The sequence below is a fragment of the Talpa europaea genome, assembly GCF_964194135.1.
Source record: "Talpa europaea genome assembly, chromosome: 12".
Lineage (NCBI taxonomy): Eukaryota > Metazoa > Chordata > Mammalia > Eulipotyphla > Talpidae > Talpa > Talpa europaea.
The window spans coordinates 71,675,919-71,696,156 of NC_140079.1; the positions used below are offsets into that span (position 1 = coordinate 71,675,919).

At 40.6% G+C, this 20,238-nt stretch overlaps 1 protein-coding gene across 1 annotated transcript; it reads right to left on the reverse strand.

Moving 5' to 3' along the window:
* Positions 1 to 14,648: 14,648 nt before the first annotated feature.
* LOC311182218 (T-cell surface glycoprotein CD1b-like) lies at positions 14,649 to 17,608 on the reverse strand (the record flags this gene model as incomplete). The annotated part of the gene is made up of 5 exons (XM_084250868.1): positions 17,455 to 17,608; positions 16,858 to 17,124; positions 15,616 to 15,894; positions 15,127 to 15,405; positions 14,649 to 14,746 (listed from the first exon to the last, which is right to left on the reverse strand). The coding sequence occupies exons 1-5, from the start codon at positions 17,513 to 17,515 to the stop codon at positions 14,649 to 14,651; spliced, it is 984 nt and encodes a 327-aa protein (XP_084106994.1). The 5' UTR covers positions 17,516 to 17,608.
* Between the last annotated feature and the right edge of the window lie 2,630 nt (positions 17,609 to 20,238).

Here is a 20,238-nt window from a genome sequence, read left to right on the forward strand (position 1 = left end):
TGTGCACTTGGGCTGTCAATGTCCTTGTCCACAAAAAAGGAGCAGTGGGTGGGCTCGTGGTGCCCAGGCTTGCCCAGCCATCTCCCACCCTCACTGCTGGCCTCTTCCTGTCTGCTGCATGGTCTCTTTTCTGCCTCTTCTTGGTCTTCCATCTTTCTGTGCTCACACATTATTTTTGCCTCTTTTGCAGGCTTCCACTCATCTCAACATGCTTCTTGTGCTCCCGACCCTCTGCTCCCTTCTGTCTCTTCATTCTGCTCATCTCAAAATAATTACCCCAAGACACTAGACATGGTGAGCACAGCTGTGTAGTCCACAGTCCTCATAATCCGTGCTGGAAAAGGAGCAGTGGCAGCAATGCAGGTGGATCAGATAATCTAGAAAATGCTTTACTGCTCAGTTTCCCCAACAGACCAGTTGTCACTGTTGGAGGGTTCATGACTGAGCCAGTGATTTTCAGCAGGTGATTTCCACTCAGGCTGTACAGGTGATTCTGAAGGGAACACCCCTTGAATCCCTGCTCTGACCCCAATGTGCTGGTGTGGACAGGTGGGTAGGCAAGATTCATGGTGGAGATGAATGGTGAGCCCATGAAGGGGTAACCCATGAAGGGGGAGCCGGCGCTTTCCCTGGAAAGTTCATGGAGTAAGAGCACAAGCACCTGCTTGTCCATCTGATTAGATAGGACTTTCACTGGAGGTCGGAGGTGCCCCTTGGGTTAAAGTGTCAACAGGAGAATTCATTACTGTGTTTGTCCCTATTTTTCTTCCTTTCATTACTGCTCGCTATGACGACCTGAAAACAATTGAAATGGCATTCCTTTGTTTGGTTTTCATATATTCATTCAACTGACATTTTTTTTTTTAAAGATTTATTTATTTATTTATACAAGTACTGGGTACAGTCAGAAGCATGGGAGGGTGAGAGAATTCACCAGAGCCAGAGCGGGGAGCAGAACAGGCAGACTGAGGAAGTACACTGCTGAGGGGGAGCAGCGGGTGGCAGGAGAGGTCTGCGCACCATGTTGGACCCTCATCTGGTGGCGGGGATTGAACTGGCGCTGCAGAGGCTGTGGGCAGCTACACAACCCAGCGCTCAACCGCTGAGCCACCAGGGGAGGCCCGATGATTGAGATTTTTATTTTTATTTTTATTTTTTTTTATAAATTTTATTGTTATATTCCCCATACAATTGCAGCCCCCCCATTCTGACCCCAATCCCTCCCCTCCCACCCCCGCCCCCCTAAAAGTGTCTCTGGTTCATAGTTTTTTGTTGATTTTGATTTTCACTTTCTTATAGTTATTCATTTTCCTGGTCCCTTATTTAAGTTTTCTAGATTCCTGCTATGAGTGAGACCATCCAGTATTTTTCTTTTTCTTTTTGGCTTATTTCGCTGAGCATGATCCCTTCCAGCGCCATCCATGTTGCTGCAAATTGCATGTGTTTATCTTTTTTGAATGCTGAGTAATATTCCATGGTGTATATGTACCACATCTTCTTGATCCAGTCATCTATTTGTGGGCATTTGGGTTGTTTCCGAAGCTTAGCTATTGTAAACAGTGCTGCTATAAACATAGGGGTGCAGGTGTTCTTTGGAATTGATGTTTCTGTGTCCTTTGGGTAAATACCTAGGAGTGGAATTGCTGGATCATATGGAAGCTCTATGTTTAGTAGGTCCAGAAATCTCCACACAGCTCTCCACAGTGGTTGGACCAGTTTGCACTCCCACCAACAGTGCAGAAGAGTTCCTTTTTCTCCACACCCTCGCCAGCATTTGTTGTTGCTAGTTTTTTTAATATGTGCCATTCTCACTGGTGTCAACTGACATTTAGACAGAGCCCACGTAGTGTAAGAAACTTGCCAAGTTCCAAGAAACACTAAGTTTTCAAAAATAGAAGTCCTGTGAAGAAAACAGAAGGAAAAAAACCTAAAGCCTCTATCTTTATTATAGAGAGGAATCACAAGGTAGTGATTAGAATTTACTACTCAGTTTTATCCAGGTATTGCTTTTAAATCTTTCTCCCACTCCATAGAATATCTTTTCATTTTGAGGTGTTTCTTTCACCATACAGAAGCATTTCATTTTGATGTGGTGCCATTTGTTTGGTTTTTTGTTGTTGGTTTTTTGTTTTTTTGTTTTTCCTTTTGTTTCTTTTATGCTTGGAATTGAGTCCCCAAAACCAAATGGCCATTTATTGATTGACAAATGAATAATGAAGATGGGGTATATATACACAATGGAATACTATTCAATTTTTTTAAAAAAATAGATGAAAATCCTGCCATTTGCAACACTATGGATGGAACCAGAGGGAATTATGCTTAGTGAGATAAGGCACACAGAGAAAGACAAACTCTATGATTTCACTCACATGTGGTATACAGAGGAAACAAACAAACAGATGCCCTAGATAACACAAAATAAAAGTTTTAGGCTCTAAGACCTATTAGTGGTTAACAGAAAGAGAAGAGGGAGGGAGGTGGGTAAATGGTAAGTATAGATTTGGACTTTTAGTGCTGAATTTAATGTAGAATACACACATGTTGATTCTTTTTTTTTTTTTTTTGCGGGGTAGGGGATAATTTCCCCCCTAAAGGAATCCTCTATTTTTTTAATTTATTTTTTACATCATTGTTCATTTTTAAACAATATTTATTTTCCCCCTCCCGAGCATATGTTGATTCTTAAAGATGAACACCAGAATTTATACATTATTATACAATGTAACAATGCAGTGTTACTTCAAAAAGAAATAGAATTAAATTTCAAATTACCAGCTGAAAACCGGCACTGTATTTACTAGAGACAGACCAGGGACTCAGACAACTGAACTCCCACCAGCAATCACTTTGCTCCTGCCAGAAACCACAAGAACAAGTGCATCACCTGTGCAGTGAAGTGGCTGGGGTCAGAGGGGAGAAGGAGGGTGGATTGTAAGTAGCAGCCTCCTAGAACTACAGAAAGTTCAGGTTGATGTGGCATACCTATTTTATCTGAAAAAATGAAAGTATAAGATCCATTTTGTTTTGGCTAAAATGAAAGGAGCATTTCCCTTACCACACAATAAAAGATACGAAAAGTTAGTGTTAAAACAGGTGGGAGACATATAGAACCATTATATGAGAGAAGTAGGCAAAGAGGTTTAGGTACCAATGAAAAGTGGCAAGGCAGGCAGGGTTGGTCAGCCTCATTGTGTGTACCAGACTGAAGAATTGCCTTGGTGTTCAAGCAAGTGAAGAATTTTATTCATGAGAGTGACATGATTAAAATGGCATTTGAAAAAATTCCCTAGTCCCAAGGAGATTCACTGGAGAATATATCACAGTGATGAGACCGAGCCAGCAGGTGACTGAACAAAGCCTGTGGCCATGAGAATGGAAAGGAGTGGAAACAAGTTAGAAGCACAGCCAAAAGGAGATGAAGTGGTGCCATTCAGGAAGGGGTTCAGGACAGATGGTAGTCGGGTGCATAGTTCAGTTTGGGCCATCTTGAAACTGAGGCGGTCCAGAGCTTACGGGTTGTTGCAAATGGGTGCTTTGGACAGCTGAGCTGGTGGTGCCACAAACATGGAGCCCTCCATACATATATCTGTGCATTCCTTCAAATGATACATTGAAGATAAGTTTACTAAATATCATTAGCTGTATCATAGGAAATATTGAAGTCTCTCAAAGTTTGTTCACTTAGTCTTTCATTCATTAAATGAATGTCTTGAGCACTTACTATGTGCCAAGCATTTACTAAGAGCTGGGGATATAGAGCAAATTAGGAGTAAGTGAGAAGGTACATAGTTCTTGTCCTTGGTGGCATTTAGTGTGAATTAAAAGATTCATGCAAGAGAATATATACAACTGTCATAAACACTGAATTTTTGAAGTACAAAGGGCTATGCTGACAAATGATGAGAGGAATGAACCAAATCAGGCAGATCAAAGACTCCCAGAAGGAAGAGTAGGAGTTAATCTGGAAAGGAGAACATAGCATATGCAAAGATCCTATAAATAAGGGTGTCTATATCATCTAAGGAACTGAAAGAGGCCATAATTAGTATGATTTCATAACACAAATCTTCTCAATATCACTAAAATCTGCTTCTCTGACTTAATTGTATATTTTCTTAAAATAAAAAGGGATTTTGGACATGATTATTATGCACTGGATTCCACAACCTATTCAAGTAACAGAGTTGTACCTGTTTACATCTAGCCAACATATTCAGGAGGTTGAGAGCTGGAAATGACACAGTCCATTCATAGTAGCCTGTGGCATCTGCAAACCTCAAATTCAGTAATGGGTGAGTCCAAGCCCAATGTTCTATCAATCCTTCGAGCTACCAGTTTCCTATTTGCAGACCATCCACTGCTATCAGAATGACAGCCTCTTCCTCTTTCACCTCAATGTTTTTAATCCATTTTGAGTTAATTTTTTATGTAAGGTGTAAGATGGTGATCTAGTTTCATTCTTTTTTAGATGTGGCTGGCCAGTTTTTTCAACACCATTGTTGAAGAGACTCTCCTTTCTCCAGTGTATACTCTTGGCTTCTTTGTTGTAAATTAACTGCTCACAAATATGTGGGTTTATTTCTGAGTTCTCAATTCTATTCCATTTGTTTATATGTCTGTATTTTCCTGGTACCATACTGTTTTGATGACTATAGCTTTGTAGTATAGGCTGAAGTCTGAGTGTGTGATACTACCACTATTCCTCTTTTTTGTCAGGATCATTCTGGCTATTCAGGATCTTTAGTGGTTCTGCTAGCAGACAGAATGAGGGGCACCCTGGGACCTTCAGTCATGCGGCTCCATTGGCTGCATCAAGACAAAACAAACTCTAGTGCATAAGATCTTCAAAAAAAGGAACTTTAACATAACTTGTGTTCATTCTATTCCTTTTTTTTTATTTGCTTATTTTCACATATTCTTGTCAAGTTGCTGAGTTTCTGCATTATGATATTATAGCCTCATAAAATGACCTAATTTTTCCCATCTTCTTATATATACTGAAACAGACCATCAGAAATGAGCCTAGAACTTTTTGAGTTAGTTGTAACTTTGTGATTGGGGTCAATTATTATTTATTTATTATTGAAATATTTGTTTATATTAAGGTTTCTTCTTTCTTTGGGTCGTATTTAGACATTTATAATTTTCAGTAAAATTTCCTATCTCATTTGATTTCAAACCACCTCAAATGAAATTGCAGTCTTCTTTTATTAATTTTTACTCTTTAGTACATTCATTGACACCCACTTTTAAAATTTTAATGGGAAAATCACATTCCAGTTGTTCATTTGTGCATTTTTTATCAATCCTTCTAGAATTTACTTTTTCATGTTATTAGTGGTTTTAAGTCTGTGGTTAATTTGATAACTTCTATTACATGATTTTCTTCATTTCTATTTTATTTTATTTTTTTATAATTAATTTTATTTTTATATTCCCCATACAATTGCAACCCCCCCCATTCTGACCCCAATCCCTCCCCTCCCGCCCCCCACCCCCCAAAAAGTGTCTCTGGTTCATAGTTTTTTGTTGATTTTGATTTTCACTTTCTTATAGTTATTCTATTTTAATAATACAGCCTTTATAATTATTTTTATGTCTTCCATGCTTTTTAATTTCATTTTATGTTTTTTCACTTGCTTCATAATTGAATTCTAGTTATTTATTTTCAATATTTTTTCTCCTTGATAAATATAGCTAAATCTATAAATTGCTCTGTAAATCTACACCGGTTTCATGATACCATTATGGATTGTAGACAAAGATAGATATTGAAGAGAGTATATACTGACCTACAAAAAGACAAGCTATGTACATAAAGTATTGGAATAACATGCCAAACATCAATGAGTTGAATGTAGTAATTTGAAGAATTTTAGAATAATTTAAAAAATACAGCAAAAACTAAGTGAAAGAAGAAAATGTCATTATTCTACAAGAAATCATGTGGTGAAAATGACCACATGCATTTTTCAATTTTGAGATTACCAAATGCAAAAGTGACGACAGTGAACTGAGCAAAGCAGAAATATATTTCTGGTTAATCCAGTAATAATTAGCAAAATCATTAATGGAATTCCTTCCAAATTAAAATCATGCAGAAATTAAATTTCAAAGGAAAAGATAACTAACATTAATTTTAACTTTTGCTACATAATACAGTAAAAGTATTTCCTCTTTGCTTACAAATTTATTTAGTGCCTAACCACAGTCTTGAGGAAAAGTACTTCTGTTTGTGGCTAGGTCTCTTTTAAGAAGAAACACCCCCACCCATCCCAGCATTTTTCTGGGGCTGCCCCACAGTCATGGTCACAGATCCCCTTTTGCCAACCTTGCCAAAATTGAAAAATTCACTGGAAACATTACAATATGGCTTTAGGCAAATTAATCTCCTTAAGTAACAAAACAAAAGGTCAGTCAAACCGAACCAATAACAAATCCTAGAAATCTGTCTATAAAATTAAGATTAGCTGAGGGGCTGAATAAATGGGATTAAAGTGTTCTAGGATCAGGCCTCCCCGGAGGCTCAGCAGTTGAGTGCTGGGTTGCGAAGCTGCCCGCCGCTTCTGCAGTGCTGGTTCGATTCCTGGCTGCTCCCCGGCCACCAGAGGAAGGTCCCACATGGCGCGCAGACCTCTCCTGCCGCCCGCTGCTCCCCTCAGCAGTGTACCTCGGTCTTTCTGCCTGCTCTGCTCCCCGCTCTGACTGTGGTGAATTCTCTCACCCTTCTGCGCGCTTCTGACTGCACCCAGTGCTTGTATAAATAAATAATTTTTTAAATAAACAAATAAAGTGTTCTAGGATCACTGCACTACCATGAAGTGGTAAAATACTAATGTATGCTAGAAATAATAAGTTTGGGATGCATGTAAAAATTCCTAGGACAATCAATAGAAGAATAATCAAAGACCATGAAACCAACAAACTAATAAATGGAAAATTTGTATAATTAAAAATACTTAATCCAAAAAGCAGACAAAGAGAGAAGAAAAAGAATATGAAAGAAACAGGGAAATAAAAAGCAATGGCAAAATGGATGGTAAATTTAAGGCCAAAATATCCGCAATTATAGTGAAGATAAGTAGAACAGTGATTTTTTAAAAAAGGATTGTCAAACTAAATAGAGAGCAATTTAACATTAAGCTTACAATAGAAAGATCATACAAGTAAGTAAACTGAATATTTAAAAATAAAAAAATGGAAGGGACATACTATAAAAATACTAGCCAAAAGGAAGCTGGTACAGCTGTGCTAATTTATGACAAAGTGGCTTTACCAGCAAGGAAACATTATTGGACATAAAAGAGAAAATGAATCACCAAGAAGATACAACATTTCTAAACATTTATGCACAAAGGAATATTCTCATAGTTATTAAGCAGAACTTGTTGGAAGATATTTTTTTTAAATGTATAATGGTGAAGATTTTTTTTTTTTGTCTCTTTTTATTTTTTTTATTTTTTTTTTTTTATAAATTTTATTGTTATATTCCCCATACAATTGCAGCCCCCCATTCTGACCCCAATCCCTCCCCTCCCGCCCCCGCCCCCCTAAAAGTGTCTCTGGTTCATAGTTTTTTGTTGATTTTGATTTTCACTTTCTTATAGTTATTCATTTTCCAGGTCCATTATTTAAGTTTTCTAGATTCCTGCTATGAGTGAGACCATCCGGTATTTTTCTTTTTCTTTTTGGCTTATTTCGCTGAGCATGATCCCTTCCAGCGCCATCCATGTTGCAGCAAATTGCATGTGTTTATCTTTTTTGAATGCTGAGTAATATTCCATGGTATATATGTACCACATCTTCTTGATCCAGTCATCTATTTTTGGGCATTTGGGTTGTTTCCAAAGCTTAGCTATTGTAAACAGTGCTGCTATAAACATAGGGGTGCAGGTGTTCTTTGGAATTGATGTTTCTGTGTCCTTTGGGTAAATACCTAGGAGTGGAATTGCTGGGTCATATGGAAGCTCTATGTTTAGTAGGTCCAGAAATCTCCACACAGCTTTCCACAGTGGTTGGACCAGTTTGCACTCCCACCAACAGTGCAGAAGAGTTCCTTTTTCTCCACACCCTCGCCAACATTTGTTGTTGCTAGTTTTTTTAATATGTGCCATTCTCACTGGTGTAAGATGGTATCTCATGGTAGTTTTGATTTGCATTTCCCTGATGACAAGTGATGTTGAACATTTTTTCATATGCCTGTTGGCCATTTGCATTTCCTCTTCAGAGAAGTTTCTTTTAAGCTCTTCTGCCCATTTTTTGACTGGATTATTTTCTTTGTTGTTGTTGAGTCTCATCAGCTCTTTGCAGATTTTTGTGATCAGTCCTTTATCATTAGTGTTGGGTGCAAAAATGTTCTCCCAGTTGGTGGGGTTTCTCTTTGTTTTTGTTATTATCTCTTTTGCTGTGCAAAAGCTCTTTAATTTGATATAGTCCCAGCTGTTTATCTTTGCCTTCACTATCACTGCTTTGGGTGATGTGTCTGTAAAGATGTCTTTGATGTGCAAATCACGTAGTGTTTCGCCTATATTTCCTTCTATATATTTTATGGTTTCAGGTCTTATGTCTAGTTCTTTAATCCATTTTGAGTTGATTTTTGTGTATGGTGTGAGGTGGTGGTCAAGCTTCATTCTTTTGCATGTAGCGACCCAGTTTTCCCAGCACCATTTATTGAACAAACTTTCTTTGCTCCAATGCATAGTCTTTGCTCCTTTGTCAAAGATTAGTTGACCATAAATCTGTGGGTTTATTTCTGGATTTTCTATTCGATTCCATTGGTCTGTATGTCTGTTCTTGTTCCAATACCATGCAGTTTTGATGATTATGGCTTTGTAGTATAGTTTGAAGTCTGGGAGTCTGATGCCTCCATTCCCTTCTTTTTTTTTCAGGAGAGCTTTGGCTATTCGGGGTTTTTTGTGATTCCATATGAATTTCATCAATAATTGTTCTATTTCTTTGAAGAATGACATTGAAATTTTGATTGGAATAGCATTGAATCTGTATATTGCTTTTGGAAGGATGGCCATTTTAATAATGTTTATTCTTCCAATCCATGAGCAGGGGATGTCTCTCCATTTCTTTGTGTCTTCTTCTATTTCTTTTAACAGTGTTTTATAGTTTTCTTTGTATAGGTCCTTTACCTCTTTTGTTAGATTTATTCCCAAATATTTGATTTTTTTTGTTTCAATAACAAAAGGGATGGTCTTTTTGATTTCTTCTTCTTCAGATTTATTGTTTGTGTATAGGAAGGCTACTGACTTTTGCGTGTTGATTTTGTATCCTGCCACTTTACTGAACTGATTGATGAGTTGAATTAGCTTTTCTGTGGAGTTTTTGGGGTTCTCTATGTATAATATCATATCGTCTGCAAATAGTGATAGTTTGACTTCTTCTTTTCCTATTTGGATTCCTTGGATGTCTTTCTCTTGTCTTATTGCCCTGGCTAGGACTTCCAGTATTATATTGAAAAGCAATGGTGAGAGTGGACATCCTTGTCTTGTTCCAGATCTTAATGGAATTGCTTTCAGCTTTTCACCATTGAGAATGATACTGGCTGTTGGCTTGTCATAGATGGCCTTTATGATGTTGAGGTATGTTCCTTGTATCCCAAGAACTTCAAGGGCTTTTATCATGAATGGGTGTTGCACTTTGTCGAAAGCTTTCTCAGCATCTATTGATATTATCATATGGTTTTTATATTTCTTTTTGTTGATGTGTTGGATAACGTTGATTGATTTTCGGATGTTAAACCATCCTTGTGCCCCTGGAATGAATCCAACTTGGTCGTGGTGAATTATCTTATGGATACATTGTTGGATTCTGATAGCTAAAATTTTATTGAGGATTTTTGCATCAGTGTTCATTAGGGAGATTGGCCTGTAGTTTTCCTTTTTTGTGTTGTCCTTGTTCGGTTTTGGTATTAGTGTAATGTTGGCTTCATAGAACGTGTTTGGTATTGTCCCTTCCTTCTCAATTTTTTGGAAGAGTTTGTGAAGGATAGGCACTAATTCGTCTCTGAATGTTTGGTAGAATTCATTTGTAAATCCATCAGGTCCTGGGCTTTTGTTTTTGGGGAGGTTTTTGATTACCATTTCAATTTCGCTAATTGTAATTGGTCTGTTTAGGTGTTCTATTTCTTCTTTATCTAGCTTTGGGTGATTGTAGAGTTGTAGGAATTTGTCCATCTCCTCTAGATTGTTAAACTTGTTTCCATATAACTGTTCATAGTAGTTACTGATTATTCTTTTGATTTCTGCTGTGTCCGTTGTGATTTCTCCTCTTTCATTGATGATCCTGTTTATTTGTGCTTTCTCCCTTTTTTCCTTTGTGAGCCTGGCTAGGGGTTTGTCTATTTTATTGATTTTTTCAAAGAACCAGCTCTTGGTTTCATTGATCTTTTGGATTGTTTTTTTAGTTTCAATTTCATTTATTTCTGCTTTGGTTTTTATTATTTCTTTTCTTCTACTGGTTTTGGGGTTTTCTTGTTGTTCTTTTTCTAGATCTTTGAGCTTCGAGATTAGGTTGTTTCTTTGCGTTCTTTCTTGTTTCTTGATGTGAGCTTCTATTGCTATATATTTTCCTCTTATTACTGCTTTTGCTGCATCCCATACATTTAGGATATTGGTGTCCTCCTTGTCGTTCAATTCAAAAAATTTTTTAATTTCTTCTTTGATCTCCTCATTAGTCCAATGGTCTTCCAGTAGTGTGGTTTTTAATCTCCATGAGGTAGGAAAGTTCCTTGCCTTCTTTTTATGGTTTATTTCTAGTTTGATGCCTTCATGGTCAGAAAAGATGGTTGATATGATTTCAATCTTGGTGTATCTGTTGATGTTTGTCTTGTGCCCCAGTATGTGATCGATCCTGGAGAATGATCCGTGTGCGCTTGAGAAAAATGTGTACTCCGTTTTTTTGGGGTTTAGTGTTCTATAGATGTCTGTTAAGCCCAATTGCTCTAGGTCTTTATTTAGAGCTTTGGTTTCTTTACTTATTTTTTGTCTTGTTGATCTATCCATTGTTGATAGTGGTGTGTTGAAGTCTCCCACTACGTATGTGTTTTCTCTGATGTCTGTTTTCAGAGAGGACAACAGTTGTCTGATATATTTTGGTGCTCCTTCGTTTGGTGAGTATATGTTAATGAGTGTTATTTCTTCTTGAAGTATTGTCCCCTTGATCATAATGTAGTGACCATTGGGGTCTCTTTTTATCTTTTTGAGTTTGAAATCTGTTTTATCTGATATAAGTATAGCTGTTCCTGCTTTCTTTTTTGGTCCATTTGCTTGTAGGATTGTTTTCCATCCTTTAACTTTGAGCCTATTTTTATCTTTTGTAGCTAAATGTGTTTCCTGGAGACAGCAAAAGGTTGGGTTTTGTTTCTTAATCCAGGCTGCAACTCTGTGTCTTTTTATTGAAGAGTTTAGTATTGGTGAAGATTTTTTTAATGTACCTCTCTGAGCAATAGAAAATGCAAATTAACAAGTAGTGTAATAGCTGAACTACATGATTAATAAATAAGACTAAACTGATATATTTAAAATTTCAAATTTTGCCGATATAATAATACATATTGCTTTTAAGTTCACATAAATTGTTTATTTGTATTAATGGATAAAGCAAATGCGGTATATACATATAATGGAATATTATTCAGCCTTAAAAAACAGAAGGAAATCTTGCAGTTTGCAACAACATGGATGAACCTAGAAGACATAATGCTAAGTGAAGGACAATTCCACTTACATGATGTATCTTAAATAGCCAAACCCATAGAACAGAGAACGGCAATTGACAGGGACTGGGGAAGAGGAAAATGGGGAATTATTTCTTAATGGATATAAAATTTCTGTTAAAGCAAAATGAATAATTTCTAGAGATCTGGTGTATATAGTATCTATAGTTAGCAATATGGTATCATAATTTTAAAATACACTAAGAGGATAGAGTTCAGTTGTGTTCTCAACCAAACACATACATAAGGGAACAAGAAGAAATTTTTGGAGGTGATGAATATGGTTAAGATTTTCGTTGTAGAGATGGTATCACAGGTGTGTGTACATATCCGAACTCCTCAAAGGGTACACATTAAATGTGTGAAATTTTCATAAAACTTAAAAAAGGAATGATGATATGTCTGTCTATAAAGCAATGTGAATAATTTTTTAAATTAATGAAATGTGAAAATTTTTTTTTAATATTTTTTTAAAACCATACAAAATGGTTTTTCTGGCAAGTGGAATTAAACTAAAAATCAAAGATGAAAATACAACCAGAAATTTTTCCATGTATGGAAATTTAGAAATACAAGTTGTAAATAACTACTGGGCCAAAAATGGTCATTGGAAAATCTATTGCTCTAACAAAGGCAAAGTAACATAACACACTCTCTGATCTGCAGCTAAAGTCATGCCTACAGGAAAGTTTTAGCCCAAAAGCACATGAGAAAATAATAGCTGAATATAAATTGTTTAAGCCTCCATATCGAGAAATTAGAAATATAATGTGATAAGAAATAAATATTTGTTCTTCAAGCCCATTTCTGGCACAGAGTTCCTAACCCGGTTGGAATTCCCTAAGTGTTGAGAGCAATCAAGGTGTCTTTTGTTAATGCGGTGGCTTTTGTGAAGTCCCTACGTAACCTCAGGATGGGCCTGGCTGCTAGTGGAGAAGGCTGGAACTTTCAGTCCCAACCCCCTGACCTCCAGGGAGGGAAAAGTCCAGAAATTGGATCTGTTACCAATAGCTAAGGGTCTAATCAATCATACTTCTGTAATAAGGTCTCCATTAAAAAAAAAAGAATTGGGTTCAAAGCACTTCCAGGCTAGGGAACAGGCTAAGATTCGGGGGGGTGATACTCTTACTTAGAAAGAACATGGATGCTCTTTCCCCTTTGTTCATTCCTTGCCCTGTGCATCTCTTTCATCTGCCTGTTCCTAAGGTCTATCCTTTATATAGAAGTAAAGTGTTTCTCTGTCTTTTGTGAGCAACTCTAGCAAATTAACTGAGTGTAGGGTAAAAATCCCTTTCTAACAAGTTCACGAGTATTACTGCTGCTGCTGCTGCTGCTTCATAGTCTATACTCCAAGGAACAGATTAATGAGGGACCAGGGCTATAACTGGGGGTACATGAAGCACACTACAGCAACTCTGCTCCACAAGAAGAGATGGAGTTTAATGCCTCCTAGCTATACTACTAGAGAGGAGAGAAAGCTGCATGTCAGTCATTCCTACCCTCTCCGAATCCTTAAGTGCATATTACCCTAAAATTCCCAGGTGAGAGAAATTCCAGTACCTGCTTGCTCCAATCTCTCCTCAAATCCTATAAAGATATACTCAAATACTGCCCTCCTTCCCCTACTGTTTTAATTAAAATGAGTTTGGATTTTTTTTTATGAGATTTTTACCAGTAGAAGGGTAAGAAAAAAATAACTGCTGAGTCATGGGTATACAGTAAAATGGATCTCTGCATGACACCAGATAAGGGAAATTACTTCTATTGTAGCGCTAGGGAAGGCTTCCTGGAGGAAGAAACAGCTCAGCTGGGCCTCCAGGGTTAGGGAGTTATCCAGGCAGAAACTGACAAATGATGCAAAAAAAAAAAAAATTCAGCACCACTGCAGATACAATTATCCCAGCGTATGTGTAGTTAGCTTACTTTGACAAATGATATTTCAGCAGAAGCAGAACAAAAGTTTTAAGATAGGAACACGAAAAGATGTCACAACTAAATTGTATACTATATTTCATTTATTCTGAGACACATGTTTTCTCACACCTCACATCTGTGAAATGTGGGAGGATCCCCCAATTGATACTCTCACGATAAATCACAGTGTTTAATTTTTGTGACAGTATATAAATTATGGTTTATCTTACAACTGATAGAAGCTCTGATTTGATCAAAGATGGTGACATTTAATGAAATATGATGGTATTGACTTGTGGAGTTACAACTTGAATTTCTGGACTTCTGAGTGCTTATTCCAAACGGAAAAGGAAATATGGTGAGGACTCATGGGATATTCTGATATGCCCTGTTCAGAACACAAGAAAAAAAAAATCACTCTACATAAGAGCTATTATATGACCCAGCATTATTCACAATAGCCCAAAGGCGGGATCAACCCAAAGTCAAGGTCCATTGACAGATATGGACAAGCAAATGTGCTCTACACATTTAATAGAATATTATTCAGCCATCAAAAGAAAGAAATTCTAACAGATGCTACACATGCGTGCACCTTGAGAATATCATGCTGAGAGAAATAAGTCAGTCCCAAAAGGACAGATACTGATGACCCCACTTAAACCAGGTCCCTACAGCAGCCAAATTCAGAGGGAGAGAACAGAATGGCCAGGGCCTGGAGGAGCGGGGCATGGGGAGGTGAGGTCAGTGGGTACAGAGCTTGGGTTTTCTCTAGGTATTGGCCAACCATGTGTGCTCGATACCACTAAGCTGTGTGCTTAGAAATGGCTAAGATGGTTAAGTTTTATATCATGTGACTTTACCACCAGTTTAAAAATAGGTTTACCCAAGGAAGAAGATGGGAGGGGAGCTGGAAAGACAGAAAGGATCTGGTGGAAAGATTGAGGGAAAAGTGATGAAAATAGATTAAATGGTGGGAAAGAGTAGGAGAAAAGATTTAAAAAACTCACCAGCGCCTCAAAAACCATAATGCGAGACCTATGCAAAGGACCAAAAGGGGCACCAGGAGCCCCAAAACTATCAAGCCGATGGAGGTGGAATGTTCTGGCAATCGGGAGAAGACACAGGGCATTACTTTAAACCCCCCTGGCTGATTCTCCTGGCCTTCCTTTGCCCACCCGCGCTTCCTCCCCACCTGCTTCTGATGTGTGTGCCTCTCCTCCTGCCACAGACCCAGAGCTCTCTGTCCCCGCCTTGCCTCACCTCAGTCAACCCGTAGGTCTTTCATTCCTACCACAGATGTGCTACACCTCAGAACATCTATTTTTATTCCTGTTGGGACTAGAATCCCAGAAATAGAATCAAAATCTCTCTGCCTCTCTCCCCCTGCCTCTCCCTTAAAGCCTGACCCCCACATAAGTCTCCGCTTCTGTGCTTGTCACCTCCAGCTCCTCACCTCCACCCCGAGCCCTGCTCCTTCTCACCCCAGGGGAGGACGATGTCCCGGCCGCCGAGGCTGCTGTGCCTCACTCTGCAAGCCAGGCCGGCCACCTCCCCAGATGCCACATCCAGGGTGGCGTGGAGGTACCACGTGCCATCGGCGTTGGGCAGGACGTCACCTCGCTGAGTGCCCTGCTCCTCCTGCTCTCCCCGAATCCACATCACCCACACAGCCTTCGGGAAGAAGCCAGAGACATGGCACACGAGTCGCAAACGGCCCGGCCCAGGACTGGGGCCTTTAGCCAGCCAGGCCTCAGGTTTCTCTGGAGAGAGAAGGGCAGAGCGTCAGATCCCGCCTGTAACCTAGAGCATAGGGACTCAGCCACGCACGAGTGTGGACGGTCACCCCCTCCACTCCCTTGGGAACCAAACTCGTATGAGCCCCTCTCTTCTTAGATACCTCCTCCCCTTGGGCTTACAAGAAGGTGGTAAGAGGTGAAATAGCAAAGTCTTGGGGAGAGAACCGGACTAACCTTGCCTCTGCAGTTCCGCTTTGCCTGCATCAAGGACACCCAAGAGAAATTGAGGGCAGGTTTCTAGAAGGAGCTTCGTAATGGTGTCACGAATGCCTTGGTACTGATTGATGAGCGTGCACACCTGCTCTGCGATGCTGCCGCCCTCGGGGGCAGGCACAAAGATATTGTTTTGGAAGCTCAGGAAATCCTGTCCATCTATAGCTGCCTTCATGAAGTTTACTATGGGCTCCCCAGAACGCAGGCTACAGCCTACTGAGCTCTGGACCTCAAAGGGGTCTGGGTAGAAGGAAAAAAGAAAGGGTTATTAAAAAGCAAGTAAAGGCCTCCCTGGTGATGCAGGTGGTTGAGCGCAGTGCTGTGAAGCTGTCCGCACTTTCCGCAGCACGGGTTTGATCCCCACCTGCCGGAGAGATACCCACATAGAGCGTCAGACCTCTCCTGTCTCGCCCGCTGCTCCCCTCAGCAGTGTGTTTCAGTCAGTCTGCCTGTTCTGTTCCTCGCTCTGTCTCTGGTGAATCCTTTCACCCTCCCACACATCTGGCCTGTTCTTGTATGCATGAATAAATAAATATTTTTTTTATTTTTTTTAAAAAATAAAAAACAAGTAAGAATGAAAGGGCTGAGTGAAGGACCTAGAATTTTGGATTTGGGGGCAAGAGGAAGGTCTGAGAGATTAAATGATGAGGCAAAAACAAACTACACAATCTGGAGATTTCTTTGAAGAGCGTTGGGGATTGGTGTGCACCTCCTATGTAGGAAGAAGGGCTGTGTCAGGCTATGTGGTGGGTAAGAGGGGAAAGCTTGAGGAACAGACTGAAGGCTCAGAAGTACCAGGTTCCAAGTGAACGGGTTAGGGGGGCTGGGGGGGAGGCCACATGAGAGGAGGGGTGAGGTCTCAGCTTGAAGAAGGGCTGAGACCTCACCCTTAGTGGGGAAAAGCCCATGTCAGTTCTCTCAGGCACAAGTTGAAAGGAAGGGCTTCTTGCTCCAGGGTTGAGAGCAGAAAGTTGTAACAAACACCCCGGGAGATGGTCACAAGGTCAGGAGTGCAGGAACCAAGTCGGACCTGGAACCCTTGAGGAGGGATAGAGTTGGAGCGGGAGATTGCTCCAGAGAAGTGTGTGCCTGCAGGTGGGGAAGGCATGAAGGAGGGGAGAAATGTCAGAAGGAACAATGATCAGAACCAAGACAGAGGAAGAGGCCATGAAGCGTGTCCCCAGATCAGACATCTGGACTCACATTCAAAGTGGAATTCACTGACACGGTCCTGCACTTCCTGAGAGAATCCGATGAAGTACACTCGGAATAGGTCCTCCAACTCAGTTAACTCCACATCACTGAAGTTGCCCTTCGACCAGGGCTTCAGGAAGATGGCAGTGCCCTTGTCACTGTCCCAGCCATGGATCTGCAGATCGTCCAGCCAGCCTGAGCCCTGGTTTTGGACAGAGGTGCTATTGACAAAGGACGAGATCTGGATGAGCCGGAAAGACGTCTGCCCCTGGATGGCTGTGCGTGGGGGAAGGATAAGAACGTGAGGAGCAAATGGTGTCTTGTTTTCTTAGAGTAGCAATATCACATATAAATTCTAAATTTCAAATTTAACAAAAAAAAAGGGGGGGGGAGGAAAGGGAGCCAGAGGGAAGGTATTCTCAGGCGGGATTGAGAAAGAATGAAAATTGAAGCGATCCTAAGAAAAAGAACCTGGTCCAGAGCGCGCCAGCGGTTCCACATCCAACCTCCAGAAAGGGGAGACAGCTGGAGGTCGGGGGACCAGCCCTTGGTGGTGAGAGCGGGGTGCTTCCATCCAGACCCCCGCCCTCAGGGGGCTGCTCTTACCATCCTCACTGCCGCCACCTGGGAAGCCAGCTGCCAGCAGCAGAAGTGACAGAGGCAGCATTTCCTGGGAGATAAATCTTCTGACTCTGCTGGATTTGATCTCTGACTTCAGTAAGCCCCTTTCATAGCAGGCTATAGTGACTTCCTCTCCCTTCCAGCTGCCAAGTCTCTTCCTCATCCACATGGCACATCAGAGAAAAACTGGACCTCCCACACCTCTGGGCATCCACCCTGGCTCTCATTTCCACTCTGCTCTGACAATTTATTTTCATACTTCCCTAGCTTCCAGCTTCTCACTCTGGCCTCAACTTCCTACATGTGCTTTTGAAAGTTTATTTCACCTCCTCAATCTTTCATGTCCTTGCTTGTTAAATAAAGGGTGATATTAAACAGTGGTCCTGTGCACAGCCTGCTTCAACCTGGGATTCTTTGCTTTATCCTTCCACATCGCCTTCCTGCCCACAGCCCTCTTTTCTGGCACTCCATTTCCCCTCTCTCCAAAGTTTTCCATGGCTCCTAGGAGGGCATGTGATGGTCAGGCTTTTGCACCTTTGGCCTCTGTGGCTATCACCTGCAGTTATCACCTTGCGGCCTCCCAAGGCGCTTGGGAGGATGGGCTCAGGGTACGAGACTCATATCTGGAGGTAGACACCTGGAGTATGGTGTGGGCATGAGTAAGTGGGCACACACACCTGAGCCTGGAGGCTGAGGGTGTAAGGGCAGCACGTTCGGAGGACAGCGTGCGGCGGAGAACAGCTACGAGAGGAAGAGACCACTGGAGAACACCGAAGAGAGTGAAGATTCACCCAGGGCTGGGAGGCCTGCCAGCCTCCTGGGCTCCCTGCCCCCATCTCCCTGCCTGCCCTGCACCTGGTTGTTGCACTATAATTGGCGTAGAAAGATCATTAAAGCCTGAAAAAGCCACTGAGGGCTCTGGGGCCTCCTTTACCCGTTTGCCTGAATCAATAGAGGACCTGCCCTCTGCATCGCTGACACTGCTCTCCTCTTTCTTATCTCGTCACCCCTTTTTTGTTCTTCTTAACCCACTCCCCCACCCTACACCCTACACACTCCAGCCCCTTTCTTGTTTCTGTATGTGTGTGAGACATGCCTGCTTCTGGGCAAGTGTGTTGACAGTCATTTGCAGGAGGCAGAGCATTTAAAACATTGCGTGCATTATCGCACTACAGATCCAAATCCCACACTCAAATATGATAAACACTGCTATCTATAATCTCAGCAAAACGATTTCACACCTTACTAATTTTTTTCTTTTTTCTTTTAAATAATAAATTTTATTTTTATATTCCCCATACAATTGCAACCCCCCCATTCTGATCCCAATCCCTCCCCTCCCGCCCCCCACCCCCCCAAAAGTGTCTCTGGTTCATAGTTTTTTGTTGATTTTGATTTTTACTTTCTTATAGTTATTCATTTTCCTAGTCCCTTATTTAAGTTTTCTAGATTCCTGCTATGAGTGAGACCATCCGGTATTTTTCTTTTTCTTTTTGGCTTATTTCGCTGAGCATGATCCCTTCCAGCGCCATCCATGTTGCTGCAAATTGCATGTGTTTATCTTTTTTGAATGCTGAGTAATATTCCATGGTCACACCTTACTAATTTTTGAGGGGGAAAATAGCACTTTCAGCCTTCCTGGTAGCATAAGGGGTTAAGCACCACACTATGAAGCAATCCGCAGCCTCTGAAGCACGAGTTCTATCCCCAGCCTGCCAGGGAGCTACCCACATGGCTTGGCAGACCTCTCCTGTCTCGCTCGCTGCTCCCCTCAGTGGTGTATTTCCCTCCGTCTGCCGTTTCTGTTCCCCGCTCTGTCTCTGCTGAATCCTCTCACCGCCCCCCACATCTCTGGCCTGTACCCCAGCTCTTGTATGCATAAATAAATCTTTTTTAAAAATTGCACTTTCTACTGGTATGTAACCTTCTTTCCTGTAGCTCTTGACCACTGGAGAATTGAGTAGCAAATCTTCATGCATGTGAGTTATCTATATCGCCTTGAGTATATCTGCTGAGAAATCTGATGAAAGTCTGATCAAGCTGCTTTTTGTGTGTACATCCTCTTTTTTGTGTGTACATTCTCTCTCCTTAGAAGCTTTTAATCTGTTTTATTTATCATTGCGTTTAAATAAATTGGCAGTGGTATGTCTTGGTGGAGGTTGTTTTGCATTTAGAAATCTGGGTATTCTTTCTGCTTCCTTGACATTCATGATCAACACTTTACAGAGGTTTGGGGAGCTGTCAGCTATTGTTTCTTTGAATGGGGTCTCTGCTCCCTTCTGTCCTCATTTTCTGGAATATCTATTATCCTTATGTTTCCTATTGTAATGGAGTCTGATTTTTTGTAAAGTTTCTTCACTTTTCCTAAGTCTTATCTCTGTCTTTTGTCACTTGGTTCATTTGTACATTTCTAGCTTCAATTTCTGAAATTCTCTTCTCTGCTATTAAAGTTTATTTGGTATGCTTTCCTTATTTTTCCTCATTTCATCAACTTCTTTTATTCTGTTTTCTAAATGTCTTCAAGCTCATTAGTGAAGAACTCTTTGTGTTCTTAGATCTGTTTCCTAAGATCCTGCCCTTGCTTTTCTTTGTGTGAACTGCTAAGATCTTTCTGAGTCTTTTAAAATTTGTTATTCTAAAGAGCCAATCAGAAAATAGGCAGTAGAGCTAAGTAGACACTTCTCCAAAGAAGACATGCAGGTGACCAATAGGCAGATGAAAACAAAATGTTCAACATCACTCATCATCAGGAAAATGCAAACCAAAACC